Source organism: Orbicella franksi, chromosome 15 (assembly GCF_964199315.1).
Source record: "Orbicella franksi chromosome 15, jaOrbFran1.1, whole genome shotgun sequence".
Lineage (NCBI taxonomy): Eukaryota > Metazoa > Cnidaria > Anthozoa > Scleractinia > Merulinidae > Orbicella > Orbicella franksi.
Genome location: NC_138159.1, coordinates 13,936,853 through 13,964,352, shown reverse-complemented (window position 1 = coordinate 13,964,352; position 27,500 = coordinate 13,936,853). Strand labels below are relative to the sequence as shown.

The following is a 27,500-nucleotide window of genomic DNA, read 5'->3' as shown; positions in this document are numbered from 1 at the left end:
CATCATGTAAATTAAATCAATGTGATTAAAAATAGTTCCAAGTTATCTGATCCTTATTACTTTTACCTTTACTAGCTTTTAGTTGCTTTTGTTCAACGAACAAAAAAAAATCTTCATATATCTTTCTTGTTAAGTCCATAAACAATCATTTTTCCCGATCTGACTAGCTTAGTATATAAACCTACCGATAATAAGGAGAACTACGGGTTTTAGTGAATTACATTATGTCCTTTTCATAGAAACACGACTGGACGACCCACAGTACCTTCCATACATCCCTTATATCCCGTATATTGGCAAACGTCAGATGTCGTTTGGGGCCACCGGTGGCAATGTTGGCCAACAGGGAACCAACTCAGGGATGGTTGCTGTCGGACATCAATTGAACTACGGATATGGCCGACGAGGTGGGTTCTGCTTCTTGTACACGCAAATGTATCGAGACATAGATAAAGATCTCACTTACATAACTTAATTTCCTTTGGTAGGCTCTGAATAGAGCATGAAAAGGTTTCTCTGTCCTGCGATTTATACCAAAACTTACACTTGTCAATGGGAATAATTTAAACCTTTTTTTTACAACTAATTTGGTATATTTCGGGGTTGCTTAGAATTCATTGTTTGGTTGCCTTATCTGCGTTTGCTTTGATTGGCCAGCCGAATTACTTGGACTATTGTTTTCGGCTCCTAATTAAAAATAGTTCAAAATTTTCTGATCCTCATTACTTTTACTTTTCTATGCTTTTAGTTGCTTTTGTTCATCGACCGAGGCGTAAACAAAAACTGTGTATATACCTCTTTTGTTAAGTGTATGATAAATCATTTTGCCCGGTCCGACCAGCGTAGGATATAATTAAACCCACCGATAATAACGAGATATACGGGTTTTAGTAAATTATATTATGTCCTTTTCATAGAAACACGACTGGACGACCCACAGTACCTTCCATACATCCCTTATGTCCCGTATAATGGCAAACGTCAGATGTCGTTTGGGGCCACCGGTGGCAATGTTGGCCAACAAGGAACCAACTCAGGGAACGTTGCTGTTGGACATCAATGGAACGGCCGAAAATGAATGCAGATTCCTTTCCTGGACATGGAAAACGGCTTCAGTTGTAGTTTAGAAGATATTTGGGTTAATGCTAACTGGACGCATGCAGGAAGAACTAATTGTAGATGTAGTAGGGCAATAAAACGGGTTTAAAATGCAGTTTGACTGTTTGCTTGATGAGCTTTGCTTTGATTGGTCTTGCATTGGAATTGCATTGTGGGAATGTTAGGGCAAGAAAAAGATGCCGAGAATGTTACAGAAAACTGGATCCAAAAGTGTTACGTGAGGCAGCTAGTCTAATTGAAATCTTAACTTATACCAGTGTCTATTTTCATCTTCCCTATAACTGCCATGACGAGCTCCTCTCCGTTCTAATTAAATAGCAGCCACCTCCAAAGTGAAACCAAATGCAAAAACCCGCCTGCGGATATTAAAGGTGTCTTACTACAGACTTGATGGACTATAAAAGCCCAACTTTAATTTGAATTCTAACAGCCAGAGCTAGCGGCCAAAGGATCTTCAATAGAAAGCGACCTCTCTGTGGAATGAGCTTAGCCTGCGCCCAAACTTAGCGCATCCGTAACAGATTTCAAGCGCCTACTCATGCAGGTGAAAGCTTCTTAAGAGCTCCTGCCTGAGAGGATTGAGAATCTTGCGACAGCGACTATTTTGGCACATTGTTCATAATTCACCTCAAGATATCCTTTGGTGAGCTGTTTTCAAAAATCGTAATTTTAAGTTTCAGCGTTTTTTTTTTTTTGGTTTTTTTTTTCGGGAAAAAAAATCGAAAGTTTGAAAATGCGGTCAAAGTGTGTTTGTCGCCCAATGGAATGCCCATGATAACACGGAAAGACGAAGCGTTCGTTAAGTCTTGAAATTTAATCAATTACTTTTAAATTTTACTCAGGCATAGAATAGCTATTCCTCTTTAAGTCTAACGTAATAAATATGTCAAATGCTCCAATATTCTGAATTTTCAAGCCATCCTAAAAACGCGTGCGATGACCGCTTAATGGGAGGCAAAATATTGGCTAATTTTTAGTGGGTATAACTCTTCCTTGTACGTTGTTTTTTTGAAATTTAACTCTGTGGCCTAGACGTTTTGTTCTTTAGCTGTTATCCTTTCCAATCTCAAGTTCGAACTCAACGCGGTTCCGTCTCTACAAAACGAAGTTGTTTGTCATGTACAACTCACAGATGACCAGATAATTTGAACACAAAATGGACGCTGACCTTTGCGGTTGAGGAAAAAAAATATAAGCTCTTGTATTTTCTGGCTTGACCTTATAACTAATTTATCTCAAAAGTTAGATAAATCATTTAGAAACCATTGAAAGTCCTGTGAGTGAAAAAAAAACAACAAAAAAACAAAAAAAGAAAAGAAAAGAAAGAAAAAATGAAAACAATGATAAAATTTGAAAACCAGTTGTCAACAGATAATCTGTAGAGTTCACATGGGACTGAAGAGTACACAAACACTAGTCGCAAACGTTCCTGAACTGAGTTGCAACGAAAACTACAGCATTATATCCTTATTAGCGTATAATTTATGATTTTACAGTACTTGAGAATACTGCTTACTTAAGCTCACTTGTCTGCTAACTCGACATCTTACTTTGACAACACATGTAGTACCCCGTCTCAGCATGCGTGATTCAAAGGAGTGTTGCGTTACTCCGGGTCTTTCGCGTTTCAACAACAAAACCGCCGTCATAAAATGTCAGTTATCCTTGATTGTAAAGGTACTTGATTCGAGAAAAAATGTGGCTTCAGAGGCTGCATGCGGTGTCATTGGGGTAGGTTCGAGTTCTTGGTATGTATTGCGTTTACTTTGGATCTGAATATAAGCTCCGCACGATGAGCCGAGTTGTTTTTAAACATTAAGAGCTAGCAACAAGCGGGCGGAATAATGTTGAGCCAAAAACTACAAGAGTCACAAGCGAAATTAACCTGTTGAGCTCCTGAAAACTGTCTTATAAAATCGAATATAACCCCGCTTATTTCCAGGTGTCACGGTTACCTTAGTATTTCACAAGCAAAATACAAATTGTGGCCAAACTTTTGCTGCGCATTTTTCATTTTTGGCGGAAAGCGACGGGGGAGTAGTCGGCGTCGTAAGGGTCTGTTAACAAAGAGGAGGGGTAACCCTAACGCCAGAGTTATCCTAACAGTAAGAAATTTTGTTGTTTTGTATCGGCGTACTTATGAGGCAGCCGGAGTGCACTAAGGTGACAAACCCTAGCTGAGCGTGAATGTTACCCTGGCACCTGGGTTATATGTTGTCCTTGTAAACATTCGGATGGGTACAACTCAGCTACCTGAACAACTTAATTTCAATTCCATGAATTAAAATATGTTCTACACACTGACGATCCACAATTAATCACCAGAATTTTTTTATATTTTGTTTGGCGCTAAAGTTTTCGATATGTTTGTTGCTACTGTCGCTACAATATCCTTAAGCAGAATTATTTATAGTCTTGCCATCAAACGCGTTCTAAAATCAAGAAAAAATGGTGTCTGGATGATAAAGAGCTTGAAATCAAAATTTGATATTGCTTGTTAACTCGGGCTAGGATAACCCTACTAATACAGTACCCTCCCTTCTTGTAAACAGGCCTCAGTACAGTCTTTGTGGATTGTAGTGTTTGTTCATTGGTGACAAGAACAGTTCTGTGTTATGTCCTTTAGTAGATCCATGTAGGGAGCTCTCCTCCGCACGGGAGGCTGTGGTACATCTAGACCCAGGCCCTCGCATACACGCTGTAGCATTGGTAACTTGAGCATCTTCAAGGTATCACCTTTTGCCATTGAACAAAGATCGAAGTGGTCATACGTAATGGATGCTGAATTTGGCTTGCTGTGGCCGCTACGTCTCTGGTGCTAGTGAGATTTGTCTCCTCTTCTGATGCCTGGATATCTAACTCATCCATATCTTGTTGGCGAGCGGCAGCATTAAGACGCGAAATGTAACAGGCGATCTGCGAGGCTGTAAGGAATTCTGATGACTGGAAAAGTCGCAGACACGAACACGGCGCATTTCACGAGCAACGACCTCTGCATCGAGCTTTCGGTCTGTTGTTTGGCCGATACGAAATTTAGCCAAAAGGTTGGACTTTTGTTTATCGCTGAACCGATAAGCTTTTTTGACAGCTCTTAGAGCCCATCCGTGTCTTGCGTCTCGATAATGGTGTCCATGGAAACCACTCGGACTCTCTCCAATCCTCCATGAGAAATCAATGCAATTTTCATGCCATTTGCAGTGCACACGTCGTGCCCTTCATTCATGTATGCCCTGATATGGAATTTGCATGACGCAGCCAATCAATCTACCGCACCTTTACCGCTTTGGGGATCGCTAAAATCAATGCGTGCCACCCGAATTCTGCAACGTGTTCCCATATGTCGGCAAGCCAGGATTATGAGAGAAGAATGGTAACACCCAGCGTTATCCTGACGAAAAAAGGCCATGTTGATTTCCAGGTTCTCCTGCTTAAGTGTGGTGAGCACGTGGTGCATGATAGCTACGACTGCACAGCTTCCCTGGCTACATGACTGGATGACGTGGATGAACCCTTGCCATTAGGACCTCTTCTACCCGTCGGTATACGACCGATATGTGCCAGGATATACCACGCTTGCCAAACCAGTCTGCCTGCGACTCTCGGTACCTCTGCGGCAAAAACTCCATTGCCCAGTTTTTTACAATGAAAACCGTTTCTTGGTTGAGGGCATCGATGATGTCGAGACGAGCCTGATCTTGGTGTGCTGATCGTAACAAATGACATTTCCATGACTGGATGGCAAGCGTGGCGTGGTTGGTAAGAAACAAAGCTTCGTCTCTGTCGGCATCCGTGTGAAACTGAAATGGCAGCCAGCGTAGAATTCAGGTTTTCGCACTGCTCGCATACGTCTTCGTGTCTGTGATCGCATTGCTCCCGAGGGTCTAGGTTGGTACAATCGCTAACGGCAAACACACTGTAGTGACTGGCTACCTCGGAGTTCGTGCTAATGTGAACCTGTCAAGGAATGCATTTGAATACATTACACGTCATACCTGTATTGCCAAGATCGCTACACTAATAAGGTACATATTCAACTGGCCTTGGGTCAAAGAGAATAAAGGAAAAAAATCGTGTGTGATTAAAACAAAATACCATTACAAAATAAATGGAAAAGGTGACTAAGTGGTACTTTTCCCGCCAATTGGCCGTTTTTCCCTCCTCTCGCCGGCCCCTTCTCCCTTACCAAAGCCTGATCTTTCGATGGGAGAGCTATTGGACGAATTTTGTTGTTTTTTTTTCTAGAAAACGGTTTTACTGCCTTTTTTTTTTTTTACAGAATTAGAACTCTAGAATAAATCAGAAAAAAATAAACATTAGCATCTATGTTTAAAAGAATTTTGAGCACCCCACCGCGAGACAGATTTTTTCCCAATCCTGACAATTTTTTTTAAAGTTAATTATTTCCTTGGAATCGCCTTTAATATACAATTTGGCAGTCTTCAAGGATTCCTTTCTTAGTCCGAGGTCGCTAAGCTGGCGCACTAAGGATTCAAGGTCTTCAAAAGCACCTTCAAGAGCGCCTTCTGCGGCAAAGTAATCAAGTCATTGAGGAGACTTGTGCACTGAAGCTTTGCACTCTGTTAGTATCCGAAACATGGTGCGCTCGCTGAAGGGCTTGAATCCCGTCTCATCGCAGTTTTTTGTACTGGCGCGCTATCCTCTGTGGAATGAGCGTACGGACTCGAGGTGTCCTGGATAGTGGCTCGATTGTCGCAAGTGCTGGACCTACCTTGTAGCGTAATGTAGCTACAGAAAAATGCCATATGCAAAATACAAACACTTGGGAGCGCAAAATGGCACAGCTAAGCCAACAGCAGGACTGGTCTCATATGTTCCACGTTTTCCAGTTCAATGTAGTCAATAATTTTCAGTACCGCACCTGCGCGTGACTTGGCTGTTGTGTTACTTCGTAAAGGTCCTGTATGCTTTCGGGAAGATTTCAAACACATAAGTTTCTTACCACGGATGCTTTAATGTTAGCTGAAAGCTGGAGCGATAGCAAGTAGATGGGAAAACGGGTTTGGGTCCGTAGTTTTGTGTTTATTTTAGAAATATATTTATATGACTGTGCGTGGTTTGCAGGTGAAAGGTGAAATTAGCTCCAAGTAGACGCTTACTGCGTGTACCCAGGCAGTCGTTATTCTGAGAAGCATTTGCTATATTGCAATTGAGCTAAATGTTCTGCATTTGAAGTCGTACGAAATTCAATCGAATCGATGTGCTCAAACTATTCTGCCTTTGATTGCATTTCTTGGAATCGATTAATAGCTTATTACTAGCTTGCAGGTCTTTAGGGAGTGAAATGAGTCAAGGTTTTTATATCACACACATGTAAAGTGAGGGTTCTGGCACAGCGGGTAGCAAGGGGACAACAACTGTCCGAAAAGCCCCCCACCACCTTCTCCTCAGACTAAAGCTTCGGAGAAGGTGGTGGGGGGCTTTTTCGGACAGTTGTTGTCCCTTGCTACCGCTGTGTCCAGAACCCTCACTTTACATGTGTGTGTGTAATGCAACAGTACAGCAGTAAAATTGGGCGAAATAGCGGGTCCAGCGAAGCTGCAACGTCTGTAATCAATATGCGCGGATGTGCCACCTTGACTAGTTTATACAAATATGTGCCAGAATTTTTTTCCTATTGGAGAAATGTGTGCACAGTGTATACGCCGACATGGCCGCCGCAAGATATTCGTCCGATGTTCTACAAATGTTCTACGGCCCAATACCGAGGGAGGAAAAGACAAACCTTCCCGAACCGTTAAAACCAGATTTTACCGCATTATTTGACGGGTTCCTAATATCCCAAAACAATTTCCAAGAATGGCTCCGTGTGTGGAGAATGGATATATCCGAAAGGAACCCAAACAAGAAAGATCTTTTAAAGTTCGCAAGAGAAAACAAAGAAAAGATCACCGATTTGGTTGAACAAGAAGCCCAAAGGTTAAACAGCGTTAAAGTAAGTTTTGGTTTACAAGTTAAGTTTTCAATAGAAAGAAACGGCGAAACGCAATACATGGAGCACTATTTCGAAGACGGCAAACCGCACGTTTTCGAAAGGAATGATGAGGAACAGATAAAGCAAAAATTCGATGAATTCATTGAAACCGCAAAAGGAGAAATAGAGCACTGGTCTGAGAAAGGATCAGAAAGGGTAGTTGAAAAGATACAGATCGCGTACGTGAATGTTGCACGCTACCAGCCACTTCGCGGAGGGGCCTATTTGCCTCTTCCAGCCAAACTGGCAAAAAAGAAAGCAATAATCAACGTGCAAAACAAAGACAAGGAATGCCTGAAGTGGACAATCAGAGCCCCTTTATTCCCCCCAAAAGACGGAAAGAACCCGCAAAGACCAAGCAAATATCCGGTCAACGACGGTATCAACTACGTAGGCATCGATTTCCCAACACCGGTAAAACAGATAGAAAAGCTCGAGGCCCAAAACCCGAAACTCGCAATTAACGTATATGGTCGAGAAAACGATTGTGATTGTGCACCGGATAAGCCAAAAACAAGCGAATTAATGTGCCGCGGATAAACCTGATGTTAATCGAGTCAGGGGAAATCCAGCACTATTGTTACGTAAAAAGAGAAAGCGCTTTGCTTTTCGATCAGACCAAGAACAGAAACGCAAAGCACTTTTGTATGCTGTGCTTAACCGGTTTCTCAAGAGTAGACTTGCTCGTGAATCACAAAAAATATTGCAACGGTGTGAACGGCAGGCCGACAAGGATTGAGATGCCGGAAGAGGGGGAAAACACCCTTTCCTTCCAAAACTACAAAAAACTGATGAAGATGCACTACGTTATTTACTCGGACTTCGAGGCTCTTGTCAGAAAATTCCGGGTTGTGAGCGTGAAAGAACGTAAACAAGCTATACAGAGAAGACCGAATGGCACGAGGCATGCGGTTACTCTTACCTTGTTGTGAGAAGCGACGGTAAAGTGGTAGGTTCAAATACTTACAGGGGCGAAAACGCGGTGGGGAAGTTTTTAAGTGACGTTCTGTGGGAAGAGGAGAAAATAAGAGAGAGTTTGGCCACCCCGGAACCGATTGTTACGACGTGGAAGGACTGGGAAATTTTCAAAAAAGCAACTGATTGCCACATTTGCAACAAAGCTCTGAAAAAAGACGAATTCGTGGATTCTTTGCCTGTCTGGAACGTTGAAGAAGGTGAAGGTGAAAAATGGAGTTATTAGGGACAAGGCCACAAAAAATGTTTTTACGAAGCACAGAAAGAGAAGAAATGGGCTGTTCAAAGGCTGAAAAGGCTGGAAGACGAAAAAGACCAGTTGGAAGCAAAATCACAGGAAAACTGTAAGTACTGTGAAAAACCTTTACTTCAGAAAAACTTCAGAGACGCGGTAAAGGACCATTGCCTTATAACGGGCAGGTATCGCGGAGCCGCGCACGCCGAATGCAATAAGAAACTGCGGATTAACCCCAAGAAGGACCAAATACCAGTTGTATTTCATAACCTGAGGGGCTACGACGCGCACCATTTAATGCAAGCGATGTCACAGCTGAATAAAGAGGTGAAATGCGTCGCCAACAACATGGAGAAATACATCACATTTTCGGTCGGAGGTCTGCGTTTCATCGACAGCTTAAACTTTTTGCAAGCTAGCCTTGATTCACTTGTAAGCGCAACACTGAAGGAGTCATTGAAAATAACGTCAACGATTTCGAAAGGCAGCGACCTGCTTTACAAAAAGGGATCTACCCTTACGAGTACATGGACTCATGGAAGAGATTCGGCGAGAAAAGGCTTCCGGACAAAGAGAAGTTTTACAGCAAGCTGAACGATGAGCACATAACAGACGAAGAGTACGCGCACGCACAGGCTGTCTGGGTGGCTTTTGGATGCAAAACGCTGGGCGATTATCACGATCATTACGTGAAAACGGACGTCGCGCTGCTGGCGGATGTTTTTGAGAACTTCCGAAAACTGTGCCTTGAGCAGTACGGACTAGATCCGGCGCATTATTACACGTCGCCAGGCCTCTCCTGGGACGCGCTCCTGAAAAAGACTGGGGTCGAGCTTGAGCTCTTCACAGACTACGAAATGCATCTCTTGGTGGAAAGGGGAATGCGGGGCGGAATATCCATGGTGAGCAAGAGATACGCAAAGGCAAACAACCCGCTAGTACCGGGCTACGACCTCGGCAAGCCAAAAAAATACCTCATGTATCTCGACGAAAACAACCTTTACGGATGGCCAATGTGCAACGCCCTCCCGATAAGAGGTTTTAAGTGGAAAAGCGTCATGCCCACAGAGGAAGAAATTCTTGGTATGAAAGAAAACGCAAAGATGGGGTGCATTCTCGAGGTCGATCTCGAATACCCGCCAGAGCTTCACGAGGAGCACAACAGCTATCCCCTGGCGCCGGAGAAAAAGGCCGTAAAAAAGGAGTGGTTGTCGGACTACCAAAAGGGGTTGATGAAAGACCTGGACCTGAAACCCCCGGACAGCAAGAAGCTGCTGCTAACGCTTCATGACAAAAAGAACTACGTTGTGCATTACAAAAACTTGCAGTTTTATCTGAAGCAGGGCATGAAACTGAAGCGTGTGCACAGGGTGTTGGAGTTCGAACAAGAACGCTGGATGGAGCCTTACATCCGGATGAACACAGAGTTCAGGAAGAAAGCGAAGAGCGACTTTGAAAAGAACTTTTACAAGCTCATGAACAACTCAGTTTTCGGAAAAACCATGGAAAACCTGCGTAACCGCGTTGTCATAAAAATAGTGCGCAGCAATGAGACGGACAAAATAAGGAAATTGATCGCTAGCCCTTTGTACTCAAGGCATGTTTTATTTTCAAACGACATGGCGGGAATCGACATGCGAAAAAGCAAGCTGCTTCTCACCAAGCCGGTCTACACGGGGATGACGATCCTCGACAACAACAAGATCCTGATGTACGACTTCTATTACAACGAGCTTAAAAAGCAGTACGGCTCGAGGTGCAAGCTCTTGTACACAGACACCGACAGCCTTCTGATTCTGATCGAAACAGAAGACGTCTACGAAGACATGAAAAACAACATGGACCTTTACGACACGAGCGACTACCCGAAGGAGCATCCACTCCACTAAAACACCAACAAAAAGGTCTTGGGCAAAATGAAAGACGAATGTGCAGGAACCCCCATCGCAGAGTATGTTGGTCTGAGACCGAAAATGTGCTCCATCTTGAAGGCGGACGAAAAAAATATCAAAAAAGCGAAGGGCGTAAAAAAGAGCGTTGTCAAGAAACAAATAACGCATGAACAGTACAAGGAAACGCTTTTCGGTGCGAAGCAGCAATGGCATGGAATGAACATTCTTCGAAGCGAGGGACACGAGATCTACGGCATGCATTTTAACAAAATTTCGCTTTCGCCATTTGATTCAAAGCGATGGATAGGTGACGATGGTATCCATACAAAAGCTTACGGGTACACCAACATGGATATATTGTCAACATTAACAGATGATGAACTAAGAGTGTTGGAAGCCGAAGTTTCAAAGTTTCTCTGGGGGTAACTGTGTGTTTGGAGGGACAACGAGCAGCTCTTCACACACGAAGCCGCGCTTGGGCCCGTCATGCAGATAGTAGAGAACGGGTTGATCCGGTTTGGAAAAAGATCTTTCAATGCCGAAAACTTTCAAAGACAAGATTGGGTCTGTCGCTCTTTTCACGCCCCCTTCAAGCTCGGCGGGTTGGTAGAGATAACGAACTTGGACAAGAGGGGGGGAATTTTTTCGCTTTTTCCAACAGGCCTCGTGTAAGGTGTCGACGGCCTTGCATAAACAGATATTTCTTTGATGGCAACGGCGGGTTTCTTGCCGATAAGGCTTGTGACCTCGTTGTTCAAAGCCGAAACAACTTCTGGAAGTCTTTTCACCCAGGCAGTGGAGCGCTTGCCCTCAGGGAGTCGCATCTCCACGGCGTACTGGTGGCCGAACAAGCGCTCAGCCAGGGTGCGGTTGAAACGTTCGACAATGACCTGGTCGCGGTGAATGTCAACGCGCCCGCGCGGATATGTGTGTTGTGCTTGTCCATCTCTTTTGTGACAGCGCCCATGAATTCGCGCCCGGGATCAACCTGCAACATTTCAGGCCATTTGAGAGGCCCGCGCTTGTAAATCTTATGAAAGGCCTGGGAGACCTCATCAGAATTTTTCGAAGTCAGGGGTTCAGTCTCTTTGTAGCGGCTGGCCACGTCGACAACGGTCAGCGCGTATTTGAAAACTTTGCGGCCGCGAGGGAGCTTGTCGTGCGGCAGAAAAAAAGGTCCGCCTGATGTACCTTGTTGGGCGTGGGAACGTCGAATTTCGGGCGAGGAATTCGCCTCGGCGCGGGGAGATATATCTGCCAGAGCGCTTGCCTGATCAGCCATTTTTTTGCGGATTCTTCAGGTACCTTGGCGGCCTCAGCTAATTTTTTGATCGCGGCGATACCTTTCCAATAGCCCCCGGGGCCGTAGTATATCTTTGCGAGTTTGGCGTCCATATAAGTAAGACGTAAAAAAGTTTAAAGGAACCGGAAGACTGCGTAGCCCAGAGCGAGCGCCCCGGCGCCCACGAACATGAGTTCACCGTTTTTCTGCCGCTCGCTCGGCTGATAGAAATCTGAGAACTTGGGCTCCTTGGGGGGTACAATCTGTTCGTCAGGATGCGCCTGGTTGTAGAGTTTGAAGGCATAGTCCGTGTTGGTGAAGTTCTGCTTGGCCTGCTCCTTTACTTGGGCGTTGGTCGCAAGCCAGTCGAGAAGTTGTGTTAGATCTCGCGTGTATTTGGCGTAAGCAGCTTGATAATCTTCGAGAGCTTTGTCATGGCGCTTTTTTTCTTCAAGTGCAGCTTTGTCGCCCCCGCCAGATAATTGCCTCCGATAAAAGTCGTGGCGTTCAACACAGCCCCGCCAATCATGATCGCGATGCTCGCCATTGTATATGTTGTAAAATCTATTTTTAATTGTTCTCGTATGGCGGCGGCGGGGGTTCGTAGGGAAGAGGTGCAGGGCATTTCTCCGGTAATGGGAATTCCTCAGTATCAAGATCCTCAAAAGCGGAGTCTTGATCCTTAGAATCGGAGTCTTCATGGGTGATAATCTTAACCGCCCAAAAAAAATCTATGGCATCAGCGGTATAACAGGTTATCTTGTATGCAAAAAAATACAAGCGCAGCCGTTGTGAGGGCTTTGATGGGGAAATAAGAACGCGGCATTGCGTTATAATGATGTGTTTTTCCTAAACGCTGTCGGGGAGGATTTTCTGGTCCTCGAGGTACTTTTTGAGCGCAATGCTGCCCGCCATGACGGCGGTGAACTTCACGTAATTCATCGGGCTGCTGCTGGGATCAGAAGTGAAATTCTCTTTCACAACTTTTTTTGCGGCCCAGCCGATGCCCGCGGCTAATCCCGTGAGAGTTGCGGCCTCAATAACGGTCTTGACAAGCTTGTTGTTGGACATGGCGCGTTTGATATAAGTAAAGAACGAAAGTTTAAAACAAAATTAATCTGTCTTTCCCGCGGCTTCTTCCTCTTCTTCTTCTTGTATTCTTCTTTCTTCGCTTCTTCTTAATATTTCTCCTATTCTTCTTCTTACTTCTTTTTCTATTTTTCTTTGTGTTATTTCTTCTCCGTCCTTACTGTCAAAAGCTGCATTCAAAAATTTGTATGTTGCGCGAAGAACCTTTCCGTGTAAGTCGAGCAACACATACGTGGCACCAAAAATGGTGGCGAAAGTGATAATCTTCTGCTGAACATTACGTCCTGGCATCGTGATATACTCTACTCGCAAAAGTTCAAATCATTTTTTTTAATCCTTTTGGCTGTGTCGCGCGAGCAGGTTCTGTATCAACACGTGCGGGCTCAGGCGCGGGCACCGGCGTTTTTATTTTGTCAAATGCGGCATTGGCGACACCCTTGAGCTCTTCCCGTTTGTAATAAATCCCGAGAAGTGAAACGCCTATGCGGCCAATAGCAATCCATTGGTTGGTGCTGAGGCCGCTGCTCTTTGCGCTTTAGCCTTCTGTTGTCTGGGCTGGCTCAGGGGCTGGCTCAGGGGGCTCTGTGGCGGCTTTCGCCTTATTTTCCCCGAGAGCCCTATAAGCCTCGGCATCTTTCTTCTGTTGTTCCCGGGCCTGCCGCGTTCTTTCAGAAACCATTTTCCCAGCAGCCACACGCTTTGGATTTTTTACGCGCTGCGTGGTTGCAGTCGGAGTTGTCGCTTGCTGTGTGATATCGGCGGCAGGTGCTGCCTGGGTCTCGACCTGAGGTCGCTCTCGGATTGTTCGGTTGACATTCTGAAGCGAACCGTATTCTAAGCAAATGAAAAAAGTTTAATTGTTTAAACTTGTCAGCAAGCCCTCAGCAGTTGTTGATGAATGCTGCCCAGTTATTTTGCAGTTGCTGAGCCGGGTACTTCATCAACGCCCTCAAGCGGATAGCCGTGTTCATCACGAGAAGGGTGGCTCTGCTCCGGCAACTGTGGACTAAAATCAACATGTTTTGTGGTGATGAACACCGCGTTTGCCGCAGCAAGAAACCGGCCGCACTTCAAAGCAAGGTTGCCGGCCAGATTGGAGAGCTCTTTGTTCAAGATGTAGTCGTTTCTGAGCTCTGTTTGATAAGCGTCGATGTCTTTGATTTTGACGGACATTCCGACCACTTTGGTTACAAGAAAAATAAAGCTGTCAATCAGGCTTTCTGTTGTCTTGGAGCCCACGTACGTCTCGTAGCGTTTGGTGTATTTCTCGACCTCTTTGTCGCTCAGGCGCTTCACCTGCTCGTGTGTTAACTGCACTCCGATGGCCTCTTTGGCTTTGCCTGTAGACACCAGCACGGCCAGCTGCTTGCGAAGAGCAGGAATGTCAGGTCCGGGGGCGGTTGGAACAATGCCACCTGCTGACCCACTCGGCTCGGGCTCGGTTTGAAGAAGGTTCATAACTTCTACAAACGCGGCCTCTTCACCCATTGTTCAAGGCTATATACAACTTTCATTTTTTTTATTCAAATAACTTTACCCCGTAGGGGTGGCGAGGCGAGAACACAAGATAAGAGAACTCTCGCTCTTTCAGCGTTGAAACCAGACCTTTGTACTCATCCGGGGAGAGCTCGCCGGCGTAATCCTCGAAGATGGCTTTCGTGGTCCTGGCCGAGGGGGTGTAAAAGAGAACGATAGCCGCCACGTTCTTCCGGAAGGAAGATGTTATGCCGGTCATCTTCTGGGTCAGCACTCCAACGCTGATGCCCATATGTGGAGCAGAAAAGGCGAGATTCACCAGCTCGCCTGTACGCCCTTTCACATCTTTGGAGGCCGCGCAGTCGTCGAGGATTATGAGCGTGTTGGTGCCTCTGAAAGCCATCTCATGAACTTCAACCACTTTTCCACGTCGTGCTCATCGCAGACTATCACGTCCATTCTTGGATCGTTTTCGCCAAGCCGGTGGTAGGTCTTGTTGTGCGTGAACGTCGGGCAGATGAGCAAGATGTAGTCGAACTTGAAGCGGAGAGGGCCGTAGATCTGGTCCACCACAAACCTTGATTTGCCTGAATTCGTCGGCCCCACGATGAGAACGTTGAAGGGTATCTTGCTTGGGTCCATGTTATATTCAATTCTGTACAGATTCTAGTTGTCTCTCCATAACGTTGAACTGGTAGTCGGCAATGACGAAAACGTGGCAGTTCACGTTGCCTGAGCCTTCGGCTTTCCTCTCGATTTCCAGCTGGACACCATCTGTACTGTTCACAAGGCGCTTGCCGCTTCCATGCATTTCTTGGTCCGCCATGGAGTGCATATCAATCACAAGCCCGAACTTATCACCGGTGTAAAACTTTGTCGCATCCATGTGCTCGGTTTTATTTTTTTCCTTCACAAAGAAGCGTTGTGCCTCTTCCCACGTGTCCTTGCCTTCGACGCCGTTGTTGTTAATCATGTTGGGCGAGCCGTTGATCGTAACGCTGACTTTCGTCAGATCCGGGAAGACGTATTTTTCTGAATCTCTGGCGCCATCAGCGTACGGCTCTATGAACAGCAGCAGGATGGCTTTCAATGACCTTTTTTGGGAGTTGACTTTGATGTTTTTCCTCGTGCCGGTGTCTTTTTTGAAGATCACCACTTCGGAACGCATCACGTGGTCATAAGCGAACTCTTTGGCGCTGGTGTAAACGCTGTGCGCCTCGTCCGCCAGAGTCTTGCTGCGGATCTTTTCGTACTCGAGCTGGATGTTGGCCAGCTTGTATTTCAGCTGGGTTGTATCAGAGCCCTTGACCACATGTTCAGCTTCAGCAAGGGTTACTTCGAATACGTGGTCGTTGTAAAGGGCCTGGGGATAGAAAACGCCGTGATCGGTTAGGAGCTGATGGTCCAGCCTGATCCGGTACTTGTTCCTGTACACCTCGTTTAGCTTGTTTTCAGGGGCGACGCCCGAGGTATTCTTGTCTCCCACGCCTGAGCGGATCTTGCATAGATCCTCGCTCTGAATCCCTTCGAGGATCCTGTTGTCTATTTCTTCCTGCGAAAGGAAAACATTATCAAAGATTTTGTAGATGCCATAGCCAACCGTGTCTTGCAGGGTAGTGCCTCCAAACTTCACGTGCAGCCTGTCAACAAGCGCTCGCGTGACGTTCTGGACAAGGAAGTTGTTGGCGTGCCCTCCAGGAAGGTCGATGTTAAAGACAAGCGCTAGCGAGCCCGGCACCAGAACCTCGTTCACGTTCAGCTTGGGCACTGAAACATACAGCGTATCGCCGGGTTTGGCTTCAGTGCGGGAAAAGGTGATTCGCTTGACCGCGCGCTCGGCCTGCATGGCGCGTAATGTCTTTTTGCTGTACGTTGGGCGAAGGTTCTCTGGAACTGACATTGTATAATACGCCGGCGATTATTTTCTAATTTAAAAAATAACATGCTTAAAATACATTGCTATGGCGGAAGGCGGTGGCGAATTTAGTTACAAAGACCCGGACCTTGACAATCGGCTTGACCACGATGATTCTGATAACGGACAAGAGGTTAACAGAACCCAACCTTTTGACCCAGGCGCGGCATCAACTCCCTACCAACCTGGCGCCCCCTACCACGAGGGTGAACAAACGGAAATGTCTTCTATGTGGCACGAGCAGTCCGGCCTGCCTGACACTTCTTATACCGAGACATCATTTTTTGGAGAAGATATCCCTTTGCTTGAACCAGATTCGGAACGGGAATTTATCATAGACCGGTTAAAAAGAGTATTTACCAACTTTAAAGAGAGTAGTTTTGCAATTATGAAAGGCACCAAAGGGAAAACCAAGGGTAAAATTGTTGCATTAGGTAAGCGGGGAGGTGAGTACAAGATTATGGAAGATGACGGGAGAGACTTCATGGAAAGTTTTTTGAAAATGTTTGAAGACAAAATTGAACCAAGAACTGCAGATGTCATTGTAGAAGACCGGGATACCATCAGAGAAATGAAACAAAGACAAAAAGAGGCAGAGAACCAACTACAACAGGCGGAAAAACTCGCTTCGCAAAGAGAAGAAGAAAAGAAAGAAGTGGAAGTTCTGAGACGTAAAATCGAGCAAACTGATGCCAAGATTGATGCCATTCAGGATGAACAAGGTTCGAATTTTGAAAGTGAAGCAGAGCTGCGTAGGCTGAAAGAAGTGAAAAAGAACTATCAAAGCGATCTTGAAAACAAGAAAAAAGAATTGGACTTGCTCACAAAAAAAAGCAAGAAACATAGAAAAAGAACAATAAAAGGTCGACAGACTCAGGGCCAGCATCGCAGCAAAAGAAAGTGAAACAAACGCCATGGAAGAGAGGCTCAACCAAACAAAACCGTTGGACGACCTGAGAGAGCAGGAAAGCGAGCTGCAGCGCCAAAACGAGGAAGACCAGGCGATCATCTAAGATGAGAATGCCTCGCCCTCCGAAAAAGAAGCCGCAGAAGACAGAGTGGCAGAAAGAAACGAGGAGATCGCGCGTTTGCAAACTCAGATCGCGGAAAGGGAAAGGGGGCGGCCTCTCTTGGAAAGGGTCAAGGAAATCATCAAAAAACGTGGCGTGACATTGACCGCTATTCTTCTCGCCGCCGGACTCACAATCGGAGCTGTCATCGGGGCCCTCACCAGAGGTTTGAAGGCCACCGCCTAAGCTTTGGGAAATGGCCTCAAAGATGTTGCCGCGAAACTTGGTTCTCTGCTGCCCGGGCTGATTGGCTCGATTGTGAGCTTCCTGTTCAAAGCCGCCGGCCAAGTCGTCGGGTTTCTGGCCGAGCACACCTGGCTGCTCATTCTTGCCGCGGTGGCCTTTTTGTTCGAACAATATTTTAAGAAGCAGCGTTAACTTTACCTCCAAGCCATGAACAGCAACGCCGATAATCCAACTACACCGACAATTACCGCCGCTTTGTTAATTTCGTGTTGCGGTGTTTTATCTGGAGCCGTGGGCTCAATTTTTTGCGCCGTCGGCTGTGCTTGCTGAGTTTCGGCTGAAGATGGTTTCCTTGATTCGGCTGTTGCGGCTTTGTGTATCGGGTTGGACGGATGGCTGTTGGGCGAGTTAATTTTTGATGGGCCTCCTGCCATGATTTTGAGCCAAGCTTTTTTTGTCTCCGGGTTTACCTCGTTGTTGACCCCCAGTTTCATCCCGGAGACCGCCTGTTTCAGCTTGTTGTTGTAACCAATCGTGCTTGCTGTGTTGATAATCATTTGTGCGGGCATGAGCCAGGCCATGGGGGCTACAGCGAGATTGAGCCTGACCTTCGCTTGATCCACCGCGAGCTGGTACCTTTGCACGCTCTTGGCCAAGTCGGGCTGTCTGATCGCGTCTTCTACCAGCACCAGGAACTCGCTTTGGGCTGCTCTCGCTCGGCCGCCCGAACCAAGAATGCTGCTGCGTACGTTGACTTGCGCGCCCAGGATGCAGTAAACGAAAGCCTCGGTTGACTGGTTGATTCGCGCCAAGCCCGCCTGCGTCAAACCTGATGCTGTGTTTGGGGCGAACCAGTCCGATTGGGTATCAGAAGCGGCCCCCGACTCGATGTAATAAATCAGGTTTCCTTGAATAGCTTTCCCGCCTTCATCGCTGAATTTGTTCCATCCCGGGTATAGGTAGTCAGTTTTCGACGCGCCGCTCGCATAGACGTAAACGCTTCCCAGACCGTGGTTTTCCCCGTGCGTGTAGCGGAAATCACTCGACGGATCTATACCGAACTCGTTGCATATCCTTTTGTACGAAGCGACGTCATAATGATTGTTGAATTGGTTGAAAGGCGGGTCTCCGGGCAAAGCGCTCATGCTCTGAATTCCTCCTAGCTGGTACAAAATGCGTCTGACCGTGAAATACACGTGGAATTTGTAGAAAGCTGTTATCTGCGGGGGGAGATTCATCCCGTTGTCAAAGATTTCGCGAGAAACTCCACACCCCTGTGTCGCGCAGAAAACCGCGAAGTTGAGCTGTTGCGGCCAATATTTCATGTCGGGCCCTCCTAACCAGTGTTTTGATTCGGCTGCAGAAGTGTGCCTGAGTTTGGTTTCTTGAAATATTTCTCTGAATTTTGTCGTGAAATATTGGTCAGGCGTGACGTAGATTTGGGTTGCGTCGTTGAATATTTTTTTCAAGCTTGGCGCTTTGCCGTTGAAAGGTACCGCAGGGATTGGCAGGGAAACTTTCGAACCAAGTGGGGACATTTGATAAGGAAAACCTCCGCTGTCGCCCAAACCAAGCGCCTTTTTCATTTCCGCGCTCCAATATTTTCTGTCTGAGCCGAAGACGCTTTGAAAGGAGTCTTCGCTTTCTTTGAAAAACACCTCCGCGGTCACGTTATTTTTCTCGTCGACGCTTCCTTGCGAAACGAACCGGCTTTTGTCCGCTTTGGGGAAGTGGTTTAAAAAGTTTGTCCACGCCTTTTTCTTCGCCGCCTCCGCTTTTTTTAACGCAGGACCATTCCACAAATTAGCCATCTTATTTGAACACAATTTTGTTTTTTAAATATAAAATGGGTGTTCTCACTATTGTCACGCAACAGAACGGAGGGACAATATCTTTTGAAGAACCGATACCGAAAGTGCATTTCATGAAACTCATTTCTTGCAGTTTGTACAACAGCTGGGACACTTTGAAAAAAGAAGGTTCAGGCTCCTTGGGAGATAAAAACAAAGATAGGGCTTTGTCAGTTAGTAAATTAACCCCAGGGCATTATAATTTAGAAAGAATGGCAAAAGAAATGGACGGTCTGTTCGACAAATATCAATATAAACAGTTGGAAACAGAAATAAACCAACCCGTTGGCCAGCTTGTAATCAGAAATTTTGGGGCAAAACCGATTAAACTTGATCGCGATTTAGCCAATTCGCTTGGTATTGGGCGAAAGCTGGATCTTATTCGTAAAACGGGTTAGATATCCGACGACATATTTTATTCATTGTAATTTGATCGACACAGAACGGAATCTGTTCAATGGCAAAAGGTCAGATGTTTTAGCCTTGTTTGATGTGAAAGGGAAGCGTTATGAAAAGGTGAGCTACCAGGGTTCTCCGCAACAGGTTTTGCGAGACTGCTCTACAGACAAGTTCATAAATAGCATCACCATTAGCGTGAAAGATGAAAATGGCGAACTCTTTGATTTCAAGGGCTTCCCTCTTCTTTTTGAATTAGAGTTAAATTAAATTTCTGTATATACACAATGTCTTCGGCGAATCTGTTGCCTCCAAGCGCACCGCCTGCCGAGAATGAAAGAACAATCCATCCAAGCCTTCCCGAAACGATGAATGCCGAGAATTTCCGGCTAACCGAGATAAGTAGAATTGAAAAAGAAATATCTGCTGAGGTCGAGCATTACAGGCTTGTGTTGAAAAAATACAAAAAAGCCCGGAAAGCGCTTCACTATTCCCTGGTTGGCCTTGGCGCCGTCACGGCAGTTCTGTCTTCTGGGGTTGTTGCAACATCACTCACTGGTGTTGGAATTGTTGTCGGCGCGCCTGTTGCCGGGATAGCCGCTTTATCTGGCGCAGTTTCTACTGGCTTGTCCGTTGTCAACAAGAAGCTTGAACGCAAAGTTAATAAGCACTCGAGAATCCATTCTCTGGCTATCGGGAAACATGACTCGATAAACCTCGCCGTCTCGCAAGCTCTGAACGATAATCGCGTTTCTGACACGGAGTTTCAACTGATCACACGTGGAATGCAGAAACATCGCCAGCTTAAAGAGACTTTACGCTCAAACTTTGCGCAAATACAAACAAATCCAATCCAGCCAGATATTGAAAAAAATAAGAAACCAGGTTCGGGAAGAATATAGAAAAAAACTTGCGGATTAAACAGCAGATTTGAACTAAATTTTGAGCGAAAAAACACGAAACTATCTCTTAGTCTTGTTAAAAACAGATGATTGTGTTACACCGCGTTACCTCCACGTGTGACGTTGCGTGACTGGGTTACGTTACTGTCACGCGTGACGTTGCGTGACAGGTAACTCAAAAGGGCAAAACCCTGTCGGGGGGATGCTCGTTGGCTGTTCTTCTGCCTAGCCCAGGCCAGGACTTTCCCGCCGCTGACAAGGCGGCTCTCGCCCGTTTTACCTCCGGAGGAGGTAGGGACCGCTGAGCACCCCCCAGCCTCCACTGGGCCGGGGCGGGTTCACCCGGGGTTATCACCGTGGACGGTCTCACCCCATACCCCTGACAAGCGCCTGTACGTGCCGTATTAGGAACCAGAGGTGGCCACCCTCACATCCAAAAGCACCATCATTTGCTCGCTGATAAATATTATAATTACTCAAGCTATATACATTGATCCAGTCGCCTCTCCTATCACTTGTGGTGTTGCTTCTCTGTCCTTTACCTAAATTCGCAGGTTTTCACACAAACGCATGCGTTTTTGGGTGGCGAGATGATGTCATGCTTGAGCTATATTTAGAGATTGGATGAATAAATTATATCCCAACAGCTTTTCTGAAGGCCAAAATGATTGTGCTTTTCCACGCGATTTGCTTTATTTTCACGGAACTTTCTACGCCCGTTTGGCAGAAAGAGGTCAGACAGATAACATATTAAGTCGTTGAAGCCATGCGAGAAGCAGAGAAGACTTAAACGGGCTCGATTGAGTCCCTTGTTAAAGGAATATCACATGTTACGAGCGATCGAACGCTGCGATCAAATCTTGCTATTTTCTCGTTTCCTCCTGCTCGCTTCACTCCGGCAGCTTCTGTGGTGAAAAAATAACTTACAGCGCGTTGACTGAGCGTATTTTTTTGGTAAACTCTGTTCTGGTTCGTTATTTTCGGACCAAACAGAAAAACTCTTGAGTTGTCCTCCATGTTTTTCAGTACTGCTCGTCCAAGGGGACTGGGGAATATTTGGTTCCAGTCTTTCTGAGAAAAATGTCACGCAACTCGCCGATTTCAAAACAAAACTTTTGCTTCGAACGAAGGTTAATAGCGTCGCCGCTCAGTAAAATTTCTGAAAGATTTCGGCGTATTCGTTCTCGTCACACACGGGGTAGCCGAGAAAGCGTTTTTCTCCATTTTTATAACACTCGTAACAGAGTCCTTTTAGGCCACAGGAGTTGCATTTACGGCAAAACCTGACCTTCACCAATTCTTGATCGTTTTTCGCAGATGGGTGCCTCTTCAATCTCGTCATGTACCTCGTCCCAGCCCATTTCCTTTCTTTGCCTCCTTTTTATTGCGAGATACTCCTTGTAAATTGTCTCACGAAGCTCTGGAGGGAGGTTTTGAATGGCCTCGGAAAGTTGACAGTCGATTGTTTGCAGAACATCGGACAAATATCTTGCGGCAGCCATGTCGGCGTATACACTGTGCACACATTTCTCCAATAGGAAAAAAATTCTGGCACATTTTGTTTTATCTGTTCCTCATCATTCCTTTCGAAAACGTGCGGTTTGCCGTCTTCGAAATAGTGCTCCATGTATTGCGTTTCGCCGTTTCTTTCTATTGAAAACTTAACTTGTAAACCAAAACTTACTTTAACGCTGTTTAACCTTTGGGCTTCTTGTTCAACCAAATCGGTGATCTTTTCTTTGTTTTCTCTTGCGAACTTTAAAAGATCTTTCTTGTTTGGGTTCCTTTCGGATATATCCATTCTCCACACTCGGAGCCATTCTTGGAAATTGTTTTGGGATATTAGGAACCCGTCAAATAATGCGGTAAAATCTGGTTTTAACGGTTCGGGAAGGTTTGTCTTTTCCTCCCTCGGTATTGGGCCGTAGAACATTTGTAGAACATCGGACGAATATCTTGCGGCGGCCATGTCGGCGTATACACTGTGCACACATTTCTCCAATAGGAAAAAAATTCTGGCACATTTTTGTATAAACTAGTCAAGGTGGCACATCCGCACATATTGATTACAGACGTTGCAGCTTCGCTGGACCCGCTATTTCGCCCAATTTTACTGCTGTACTGTTGCGTCACACACACACATGTAAAGTGAGGGTTCTGGACACAGCGGGTAGCAAGGGACGACAACTGTCCGAAAAAGCCCCCCACCACCTTCTCCGAAACTTTAGTCTGAGGAGAAGGTGGTGGGGGGCTTTTTCGGACGGTTGTTGTCCCCTTGCTACCCGCTGTGCCAGAACCCTCACTTTACATGTGTGTATATCAGCCTATGAACGTTTCAGTCTATTTTCCTTAGCCTTTGTCGTTGTTGGTGTTGTTGTTGTTGTTGTTGTTGTTGTTGCGTTTCCCAAGCAAGCGAGACATAGCGGTGCGTGACATTGAGCTACGAACGCGTTTGTCGAAAAACATATACTTATCTCGTGATTTTTAGCCCATTCAGAAGTTAAAGTATTAGGAAAAGTGCTTATGTAAATGCTTGTTTGCTCAATACAGATAATCAGTCGCCTAGATAGCCAAAGTAAGTTCCAGATGTTTGCACTATTTTCCGGTTGCAATGTTGCTTTACCGCGGAGGTATACCAACATGGCGGCTGCATACTGGGCTCTGTAAATTTGTGCAAAATATTTCGACGAATATCTGAGGCTTGGGAAAACGCACAGACTTAAAAATTACATAAGTTTCATCTTTATTAATCTGCTATAACATCACAATTTCTTGACTTTATCCACTAAATGGGTTTGGAATAATTTTATTATTGCATCAGGATTGCGTGACAGTGGAAGCCTAGAACTGTTTTGCTGGGCCATGGTCAACATACATTAGTTTCTTTCAGCTTAAATGAACAATAATTCGTTACATAAGCTTCATTCTTGTAAAGACACATAACTCTGTTACTAGAAAATAACGAGAGAATATCGTTTAGTTCGAGATTTTAACTTTATTATACTTTACGAAGTTTCTCAAAACCTTTTACCCAGGTGTAATCGAACAGATACATTCGTAAACAAATTCTCTAACCTTCCTGCTCTTGTTGCTCAGACATTCTTGAGTCCGTGCGGGGATTCTACTTGGTTCACGACCACGACTAAAAATACGATGAGGCTTCTAAGATGCTTTGAAGAGTTGATAGCCCCGGTTGATAGCTCCATGATTCTTGATAAATTCACTCAAAATGTTCGCTCGTCAATTGATCTCTCATAAGGCTTGCAGACCGACCCGTTCCGAAAACGCTTTAAGTCCAATAGTGTTGGTCTACCTCGAACGGTATGTTCGTTTCTATGTGATGTCATCGCCCTAGAAATCATGGAATCCGTGTTAACTTTTCACGTCGGCAAGTTCAGTAAATTCCATGTGCTGTACGCATGCACAGGTGACGCATGCGCCTTAGAGACCAGACGGCGATTTGTGACTGAACGTGGAAAAGAAAAAAAAAAACGTAGCCGAAATTTAAACCCAGGCCTCACTGCCTGGGTAATTGCTGTCCAGTCTGAAAATAAGAAATAACAAATAAGTTTACACCATTGTGCGTACAATAAGCGCTGTTAGACACTAACAAGGTGTTATCTTTAACCAAATCTTGTTTGGAGAGATCTGAAATGCATTTATAAAGTTGAAAATACATCCGAGGAAAGACGACCATTTCCGCAATGTTTACATAGCAAGTCACCATGTCATTTTAAAATAGGTTTCCCACAACAAATTATCTTGAAATCTCAAGGTAATAATCTTGAAATCGCAAGGAAATAATCACACGATAAATATATATTTTAGGGTTTTATTTCTTAAGTTGCTCAGAAATAACGATAATCCAGTCACTCAAACGTACAAAACAGCGAACATTGAGGTTTCGGTCTTTCTTTACGCCGAAATGTAGATAAATATTTTGAAAGATGTGCTGAACATTGTTCGTAGATTCCAGGTTTTTTCAAAGGGAACCAGTTCAAGTCTGACCTTGAGATTTGGCAGGATAACAGTTAAAAGACAAATCTTTGCAGCTGTAAAGTTAGATTCTGAAATAATTAGGTAACAAAGAGGGTTTTATCCAGTCAAAAATAGCCAATATTTTGCCGCTCGTTAACCGGTCGCCGGAAGTGCTTTTTCAATGGCTTGAAAACTTAAAAAAATTGAGCATGTGACATATTTTTTAACTTTAGATGTAAAGAGGAATAACTATTCTATATCTGAGCAAAATTTAACGGTAATTGATCGAATTTCAAGACTTTACCATCGCTTCGTCTTTCCGCGTTATTTGGGGCATTCCAATGGACGGAAAACGCACTTTGACCGCATTTTCAAACTTTCGAATTTTTTGTCAAAAACAGAAAAGCGCTAGAACCTAAAATTATGATTTTTGAAAACAGTTCACCAAAGGGTATCTTATGGCAAAATATGAGCAATGTGCCAAAATGGTCGCTGTCGCAAGATTCTCAATGCTCTCAGGCAGGAGCTCTTAAGAGTCACTGACCCAGGAGGGAGGGAGCGTCTCCAAGCAAAACATTGGTTGAATCATTACTGCCAGTGTGACGTCACGTTTCGCTTGGATGGAATTCAAAATGGCGCCCAATGGGTGAAGTACAAGAGGTTGATAAAAATGCGGAATTTCACTCCGATATTCTGCCCCATTTTCTTAGGTTCGTTAATATGTGGTATATATTACATTGAGGAATCTTTATTTGGTACTTTTTGGTGGCCAAAATATTCAAAAGGTAGATAATTTGATCGAGAACTTTCTGTTTTGTAGCCAATTTGTCGAGCAAAACTATTAGCTGGTTGACCTTTCGAGGGCCACTGCATAGCGAAGCAGAGCCATTTTGATCCAAGAATAGGAGGTTCGACAGAGGGTATACTTGGCTTCTTGTATGTGGAATTTCAGTTCTTCAGTGCCCGTGGTTCGTCTCATCAATCCCTTCAAAGTGCAAAGAATGGCTGTATGGAAAGAACAGCCCTGTTTCAGATGGCCAGATTAGGTAAGTTTTCACCTTTGTCGTACTACAGTTTACATTTAGAGCAATATCCGTGATTTGGTTAATAGTTATGGCTTGATTAGTTATTCGGTTCTAATTTATTTTGATTTTATTTGAGAAAGAGGAGCCGTAATTTCCTTTTATATGCTAGGTCTGCAGCAAATATTATACCAAGACACCATATTTTCTCTTGATTGTTCATCTAAAAGTTGTAGCCCACTGAAAACAGGTTATTAAAGACACTTCTCGTGTTTTTTTGCAGGGAATGTCACTGGAAGGAACATATCATAATGCACAAATTTCCTTCCAGAATGCCACACTGGGCAGCACTTTGGGATTCTGATGAACATTTTCCCTTTGAAGGCTAATGCCCCCCTCTCCCCCCAGATGATAAACTGGCATGGAGTTTTTAACTCACCTTAGTTTAGATTATTAAAAATTTCTTTATCACCTGTCAAGACATGCATATGAGAGCCACGATTTGTTTCATGTGTTTAATCATGCTGTCAAATTTACAACTTCCTGCTTCATTTTTGCACCCCCTTAAGCACTTTTCTACACCGCTAGTTAAACCCCCATTGATTGACAGCCCAAGCTATTTCCTTTAAAGGCACAGAGGCATACAAACGCTTACCACAGCTTAATTGTCAGTATAAATCAATTGACAAGTTCAATTTGGAATTAATTTGAGATCCCAAATTTACGATAGTTTCAATTAATTGGTGTGAAGTTAAAAAAAATGTGACTTTTCTGTTATATCAGCAACTAAAATAGATGCCACCAACCTTATTGACTTAAACACCATAATGAAGAAAAAGCTTTTTACACAAGGATAACTGAACATTGAGCTATGAAGACACAAAACAGAGCAAAAGAGGGGAAATTCTCTGGAGCTAACATCAAGGTTTTCAGTGCTAACTGCTATCACACTAACCACAAATAAAACCACGAACTATGGATCAGGCACGAAATGTATGGCCATATATGGTCAGAATGAGAGCATAGCTGCTAAGCACACTGGAGGAAAATGAAGCTTATGGGCCTCCGGAGTCTGAGGGAGAAATTGATTCAGTTAATCAATCATTCCTTTATTTGGTAATGCAGGTTTTATGAAAAGTAGCCTTCATTCGGTATCCACTCCATGGACATTATCCATTCCGGGAAGATAGGAACAGATAATGTCCAAGGCACAGAGTCATAATTGAAACTATAGGCTGATGTGGACCTGTGAAGAGCAGGAGATGATTATAAAAGCAGAATATTTAAAAAGAGCTAATAGGAATAAAACTTGTTAAAATTTAAAAAATAAGAATTAAATAGAATAAATGTCTGATTGTCTTTACAGCATTTCAGCATTCGAACACATTTTTTAGCATTTGCTGTCATTTATTTTGAGTGCTATGCTGCAATATCTATTTGGTAACGTTTAGTGGAGGGTTGTTTTTTAGTTGGAATACGATGAGAACTTAAAGGGATGAAAAGACTACAATGCAGCCCTGAAAATTCTTGGAGGCTTAAGAAATAGGAGCCATTACAACATGGCAATGCAGGACAGTTGCAACATCATCAGCCTGTTCCAGGCTCTCGGTCTCTTTCTCTACCTGAACCCGCTTGGCCACTTTTTTCGATCATGCCCACTGACCGAGAACCAGGAACAGGTTACAGCATTATTCAAGATGTGACATTTTTCAGGAATAAGCCAAGTTATCAGCTTATGACAAAAGATAAATAAATCATACAGCAAAATTGATTTCACCAAAACTGTAATTATTTAAATGCTATATATCTTTACACCAAAATTGTGCACCAAAATGTAAGTGGCAAAAAGAAAACCAAAAACAGCTTACTCAGGCTTTGAATTTGAATTTGAACTTTGTTGTGAATATGAAATTACAACACTGAACGCCGCAATTGCAGTGGACAGCAATAAGTCAACAGTTGCAACGAGACAGGAAAAAAAGCCAACAAACCTTCACAACAAAAGCCAACAAAGCTGCTGTACGATTAAAGCCAACAAATTTCACCATACAGCGGGCACAATTACAACACAGAAGGCCAACGAAGTTGAAACACAAAGAATTGCATTTAAAAGCCTGATAA

The 27,500-nt window shown here is 44.5% G+C and overlaps 3 protein-coding genes and 1 pseudogene across 6 annotated transcripts in view; 1 reads left to right on the top strand and 3 right to left on the bottom strand.

Annotated features, from left to right (window-relative positions):
* LOC145470007 (uncharacterized) overlaps positions 1-1,566 on the top strand; it is a 5,079-nt gene extending 3,513 nt beyond the window's left edge. For all 4 annotated transcript variants that reach the window (XM_081453837.1, XM_081453835.1, XM_081453838.1 and 1 more), the window contains 2 exons: positions 240-407; positions 918-1,566. In XM_081453837.1, coding sequence (XP_081309963.1) covers positions 240-407; positions 918-1,078 — 329 coding nt within the window. In that variant the 3' untranslated portion in view covers positions 1,079-1,566. The remainder of the gene's footprint in view (positions 1-239; positions 408-917) is intronic.
* Positions 1-27,500, bottom strand: part of LOC145470029 (uncharacterized) — a 399,370-nt gene that overhangs the window by 195,730 nt on the left and 176,140 nt on the right. The gene's annotated exons all lie outside the window — the stretch shown is intronic.
* LOC145470399 (uncharacterized) lies at positions 3,604-6,896 on the bottom strand (annotated as a pseudogene).
* LOC145469386 (uncharacterized) lies at positions 14,702-15,965 on the bottom strand. The gene has a single exon (XM_081453088.1). The coding sequence runs from the start codon at positions 15,958-15,960 to the stop codon at positions 14,710-14,712; it is 1,251 nt and encodes a 416-aa protein (XP_081309214.1). The 5' UTR covers positions 15,961-15,965; the 3' UTR covers positions 14,702-14,709.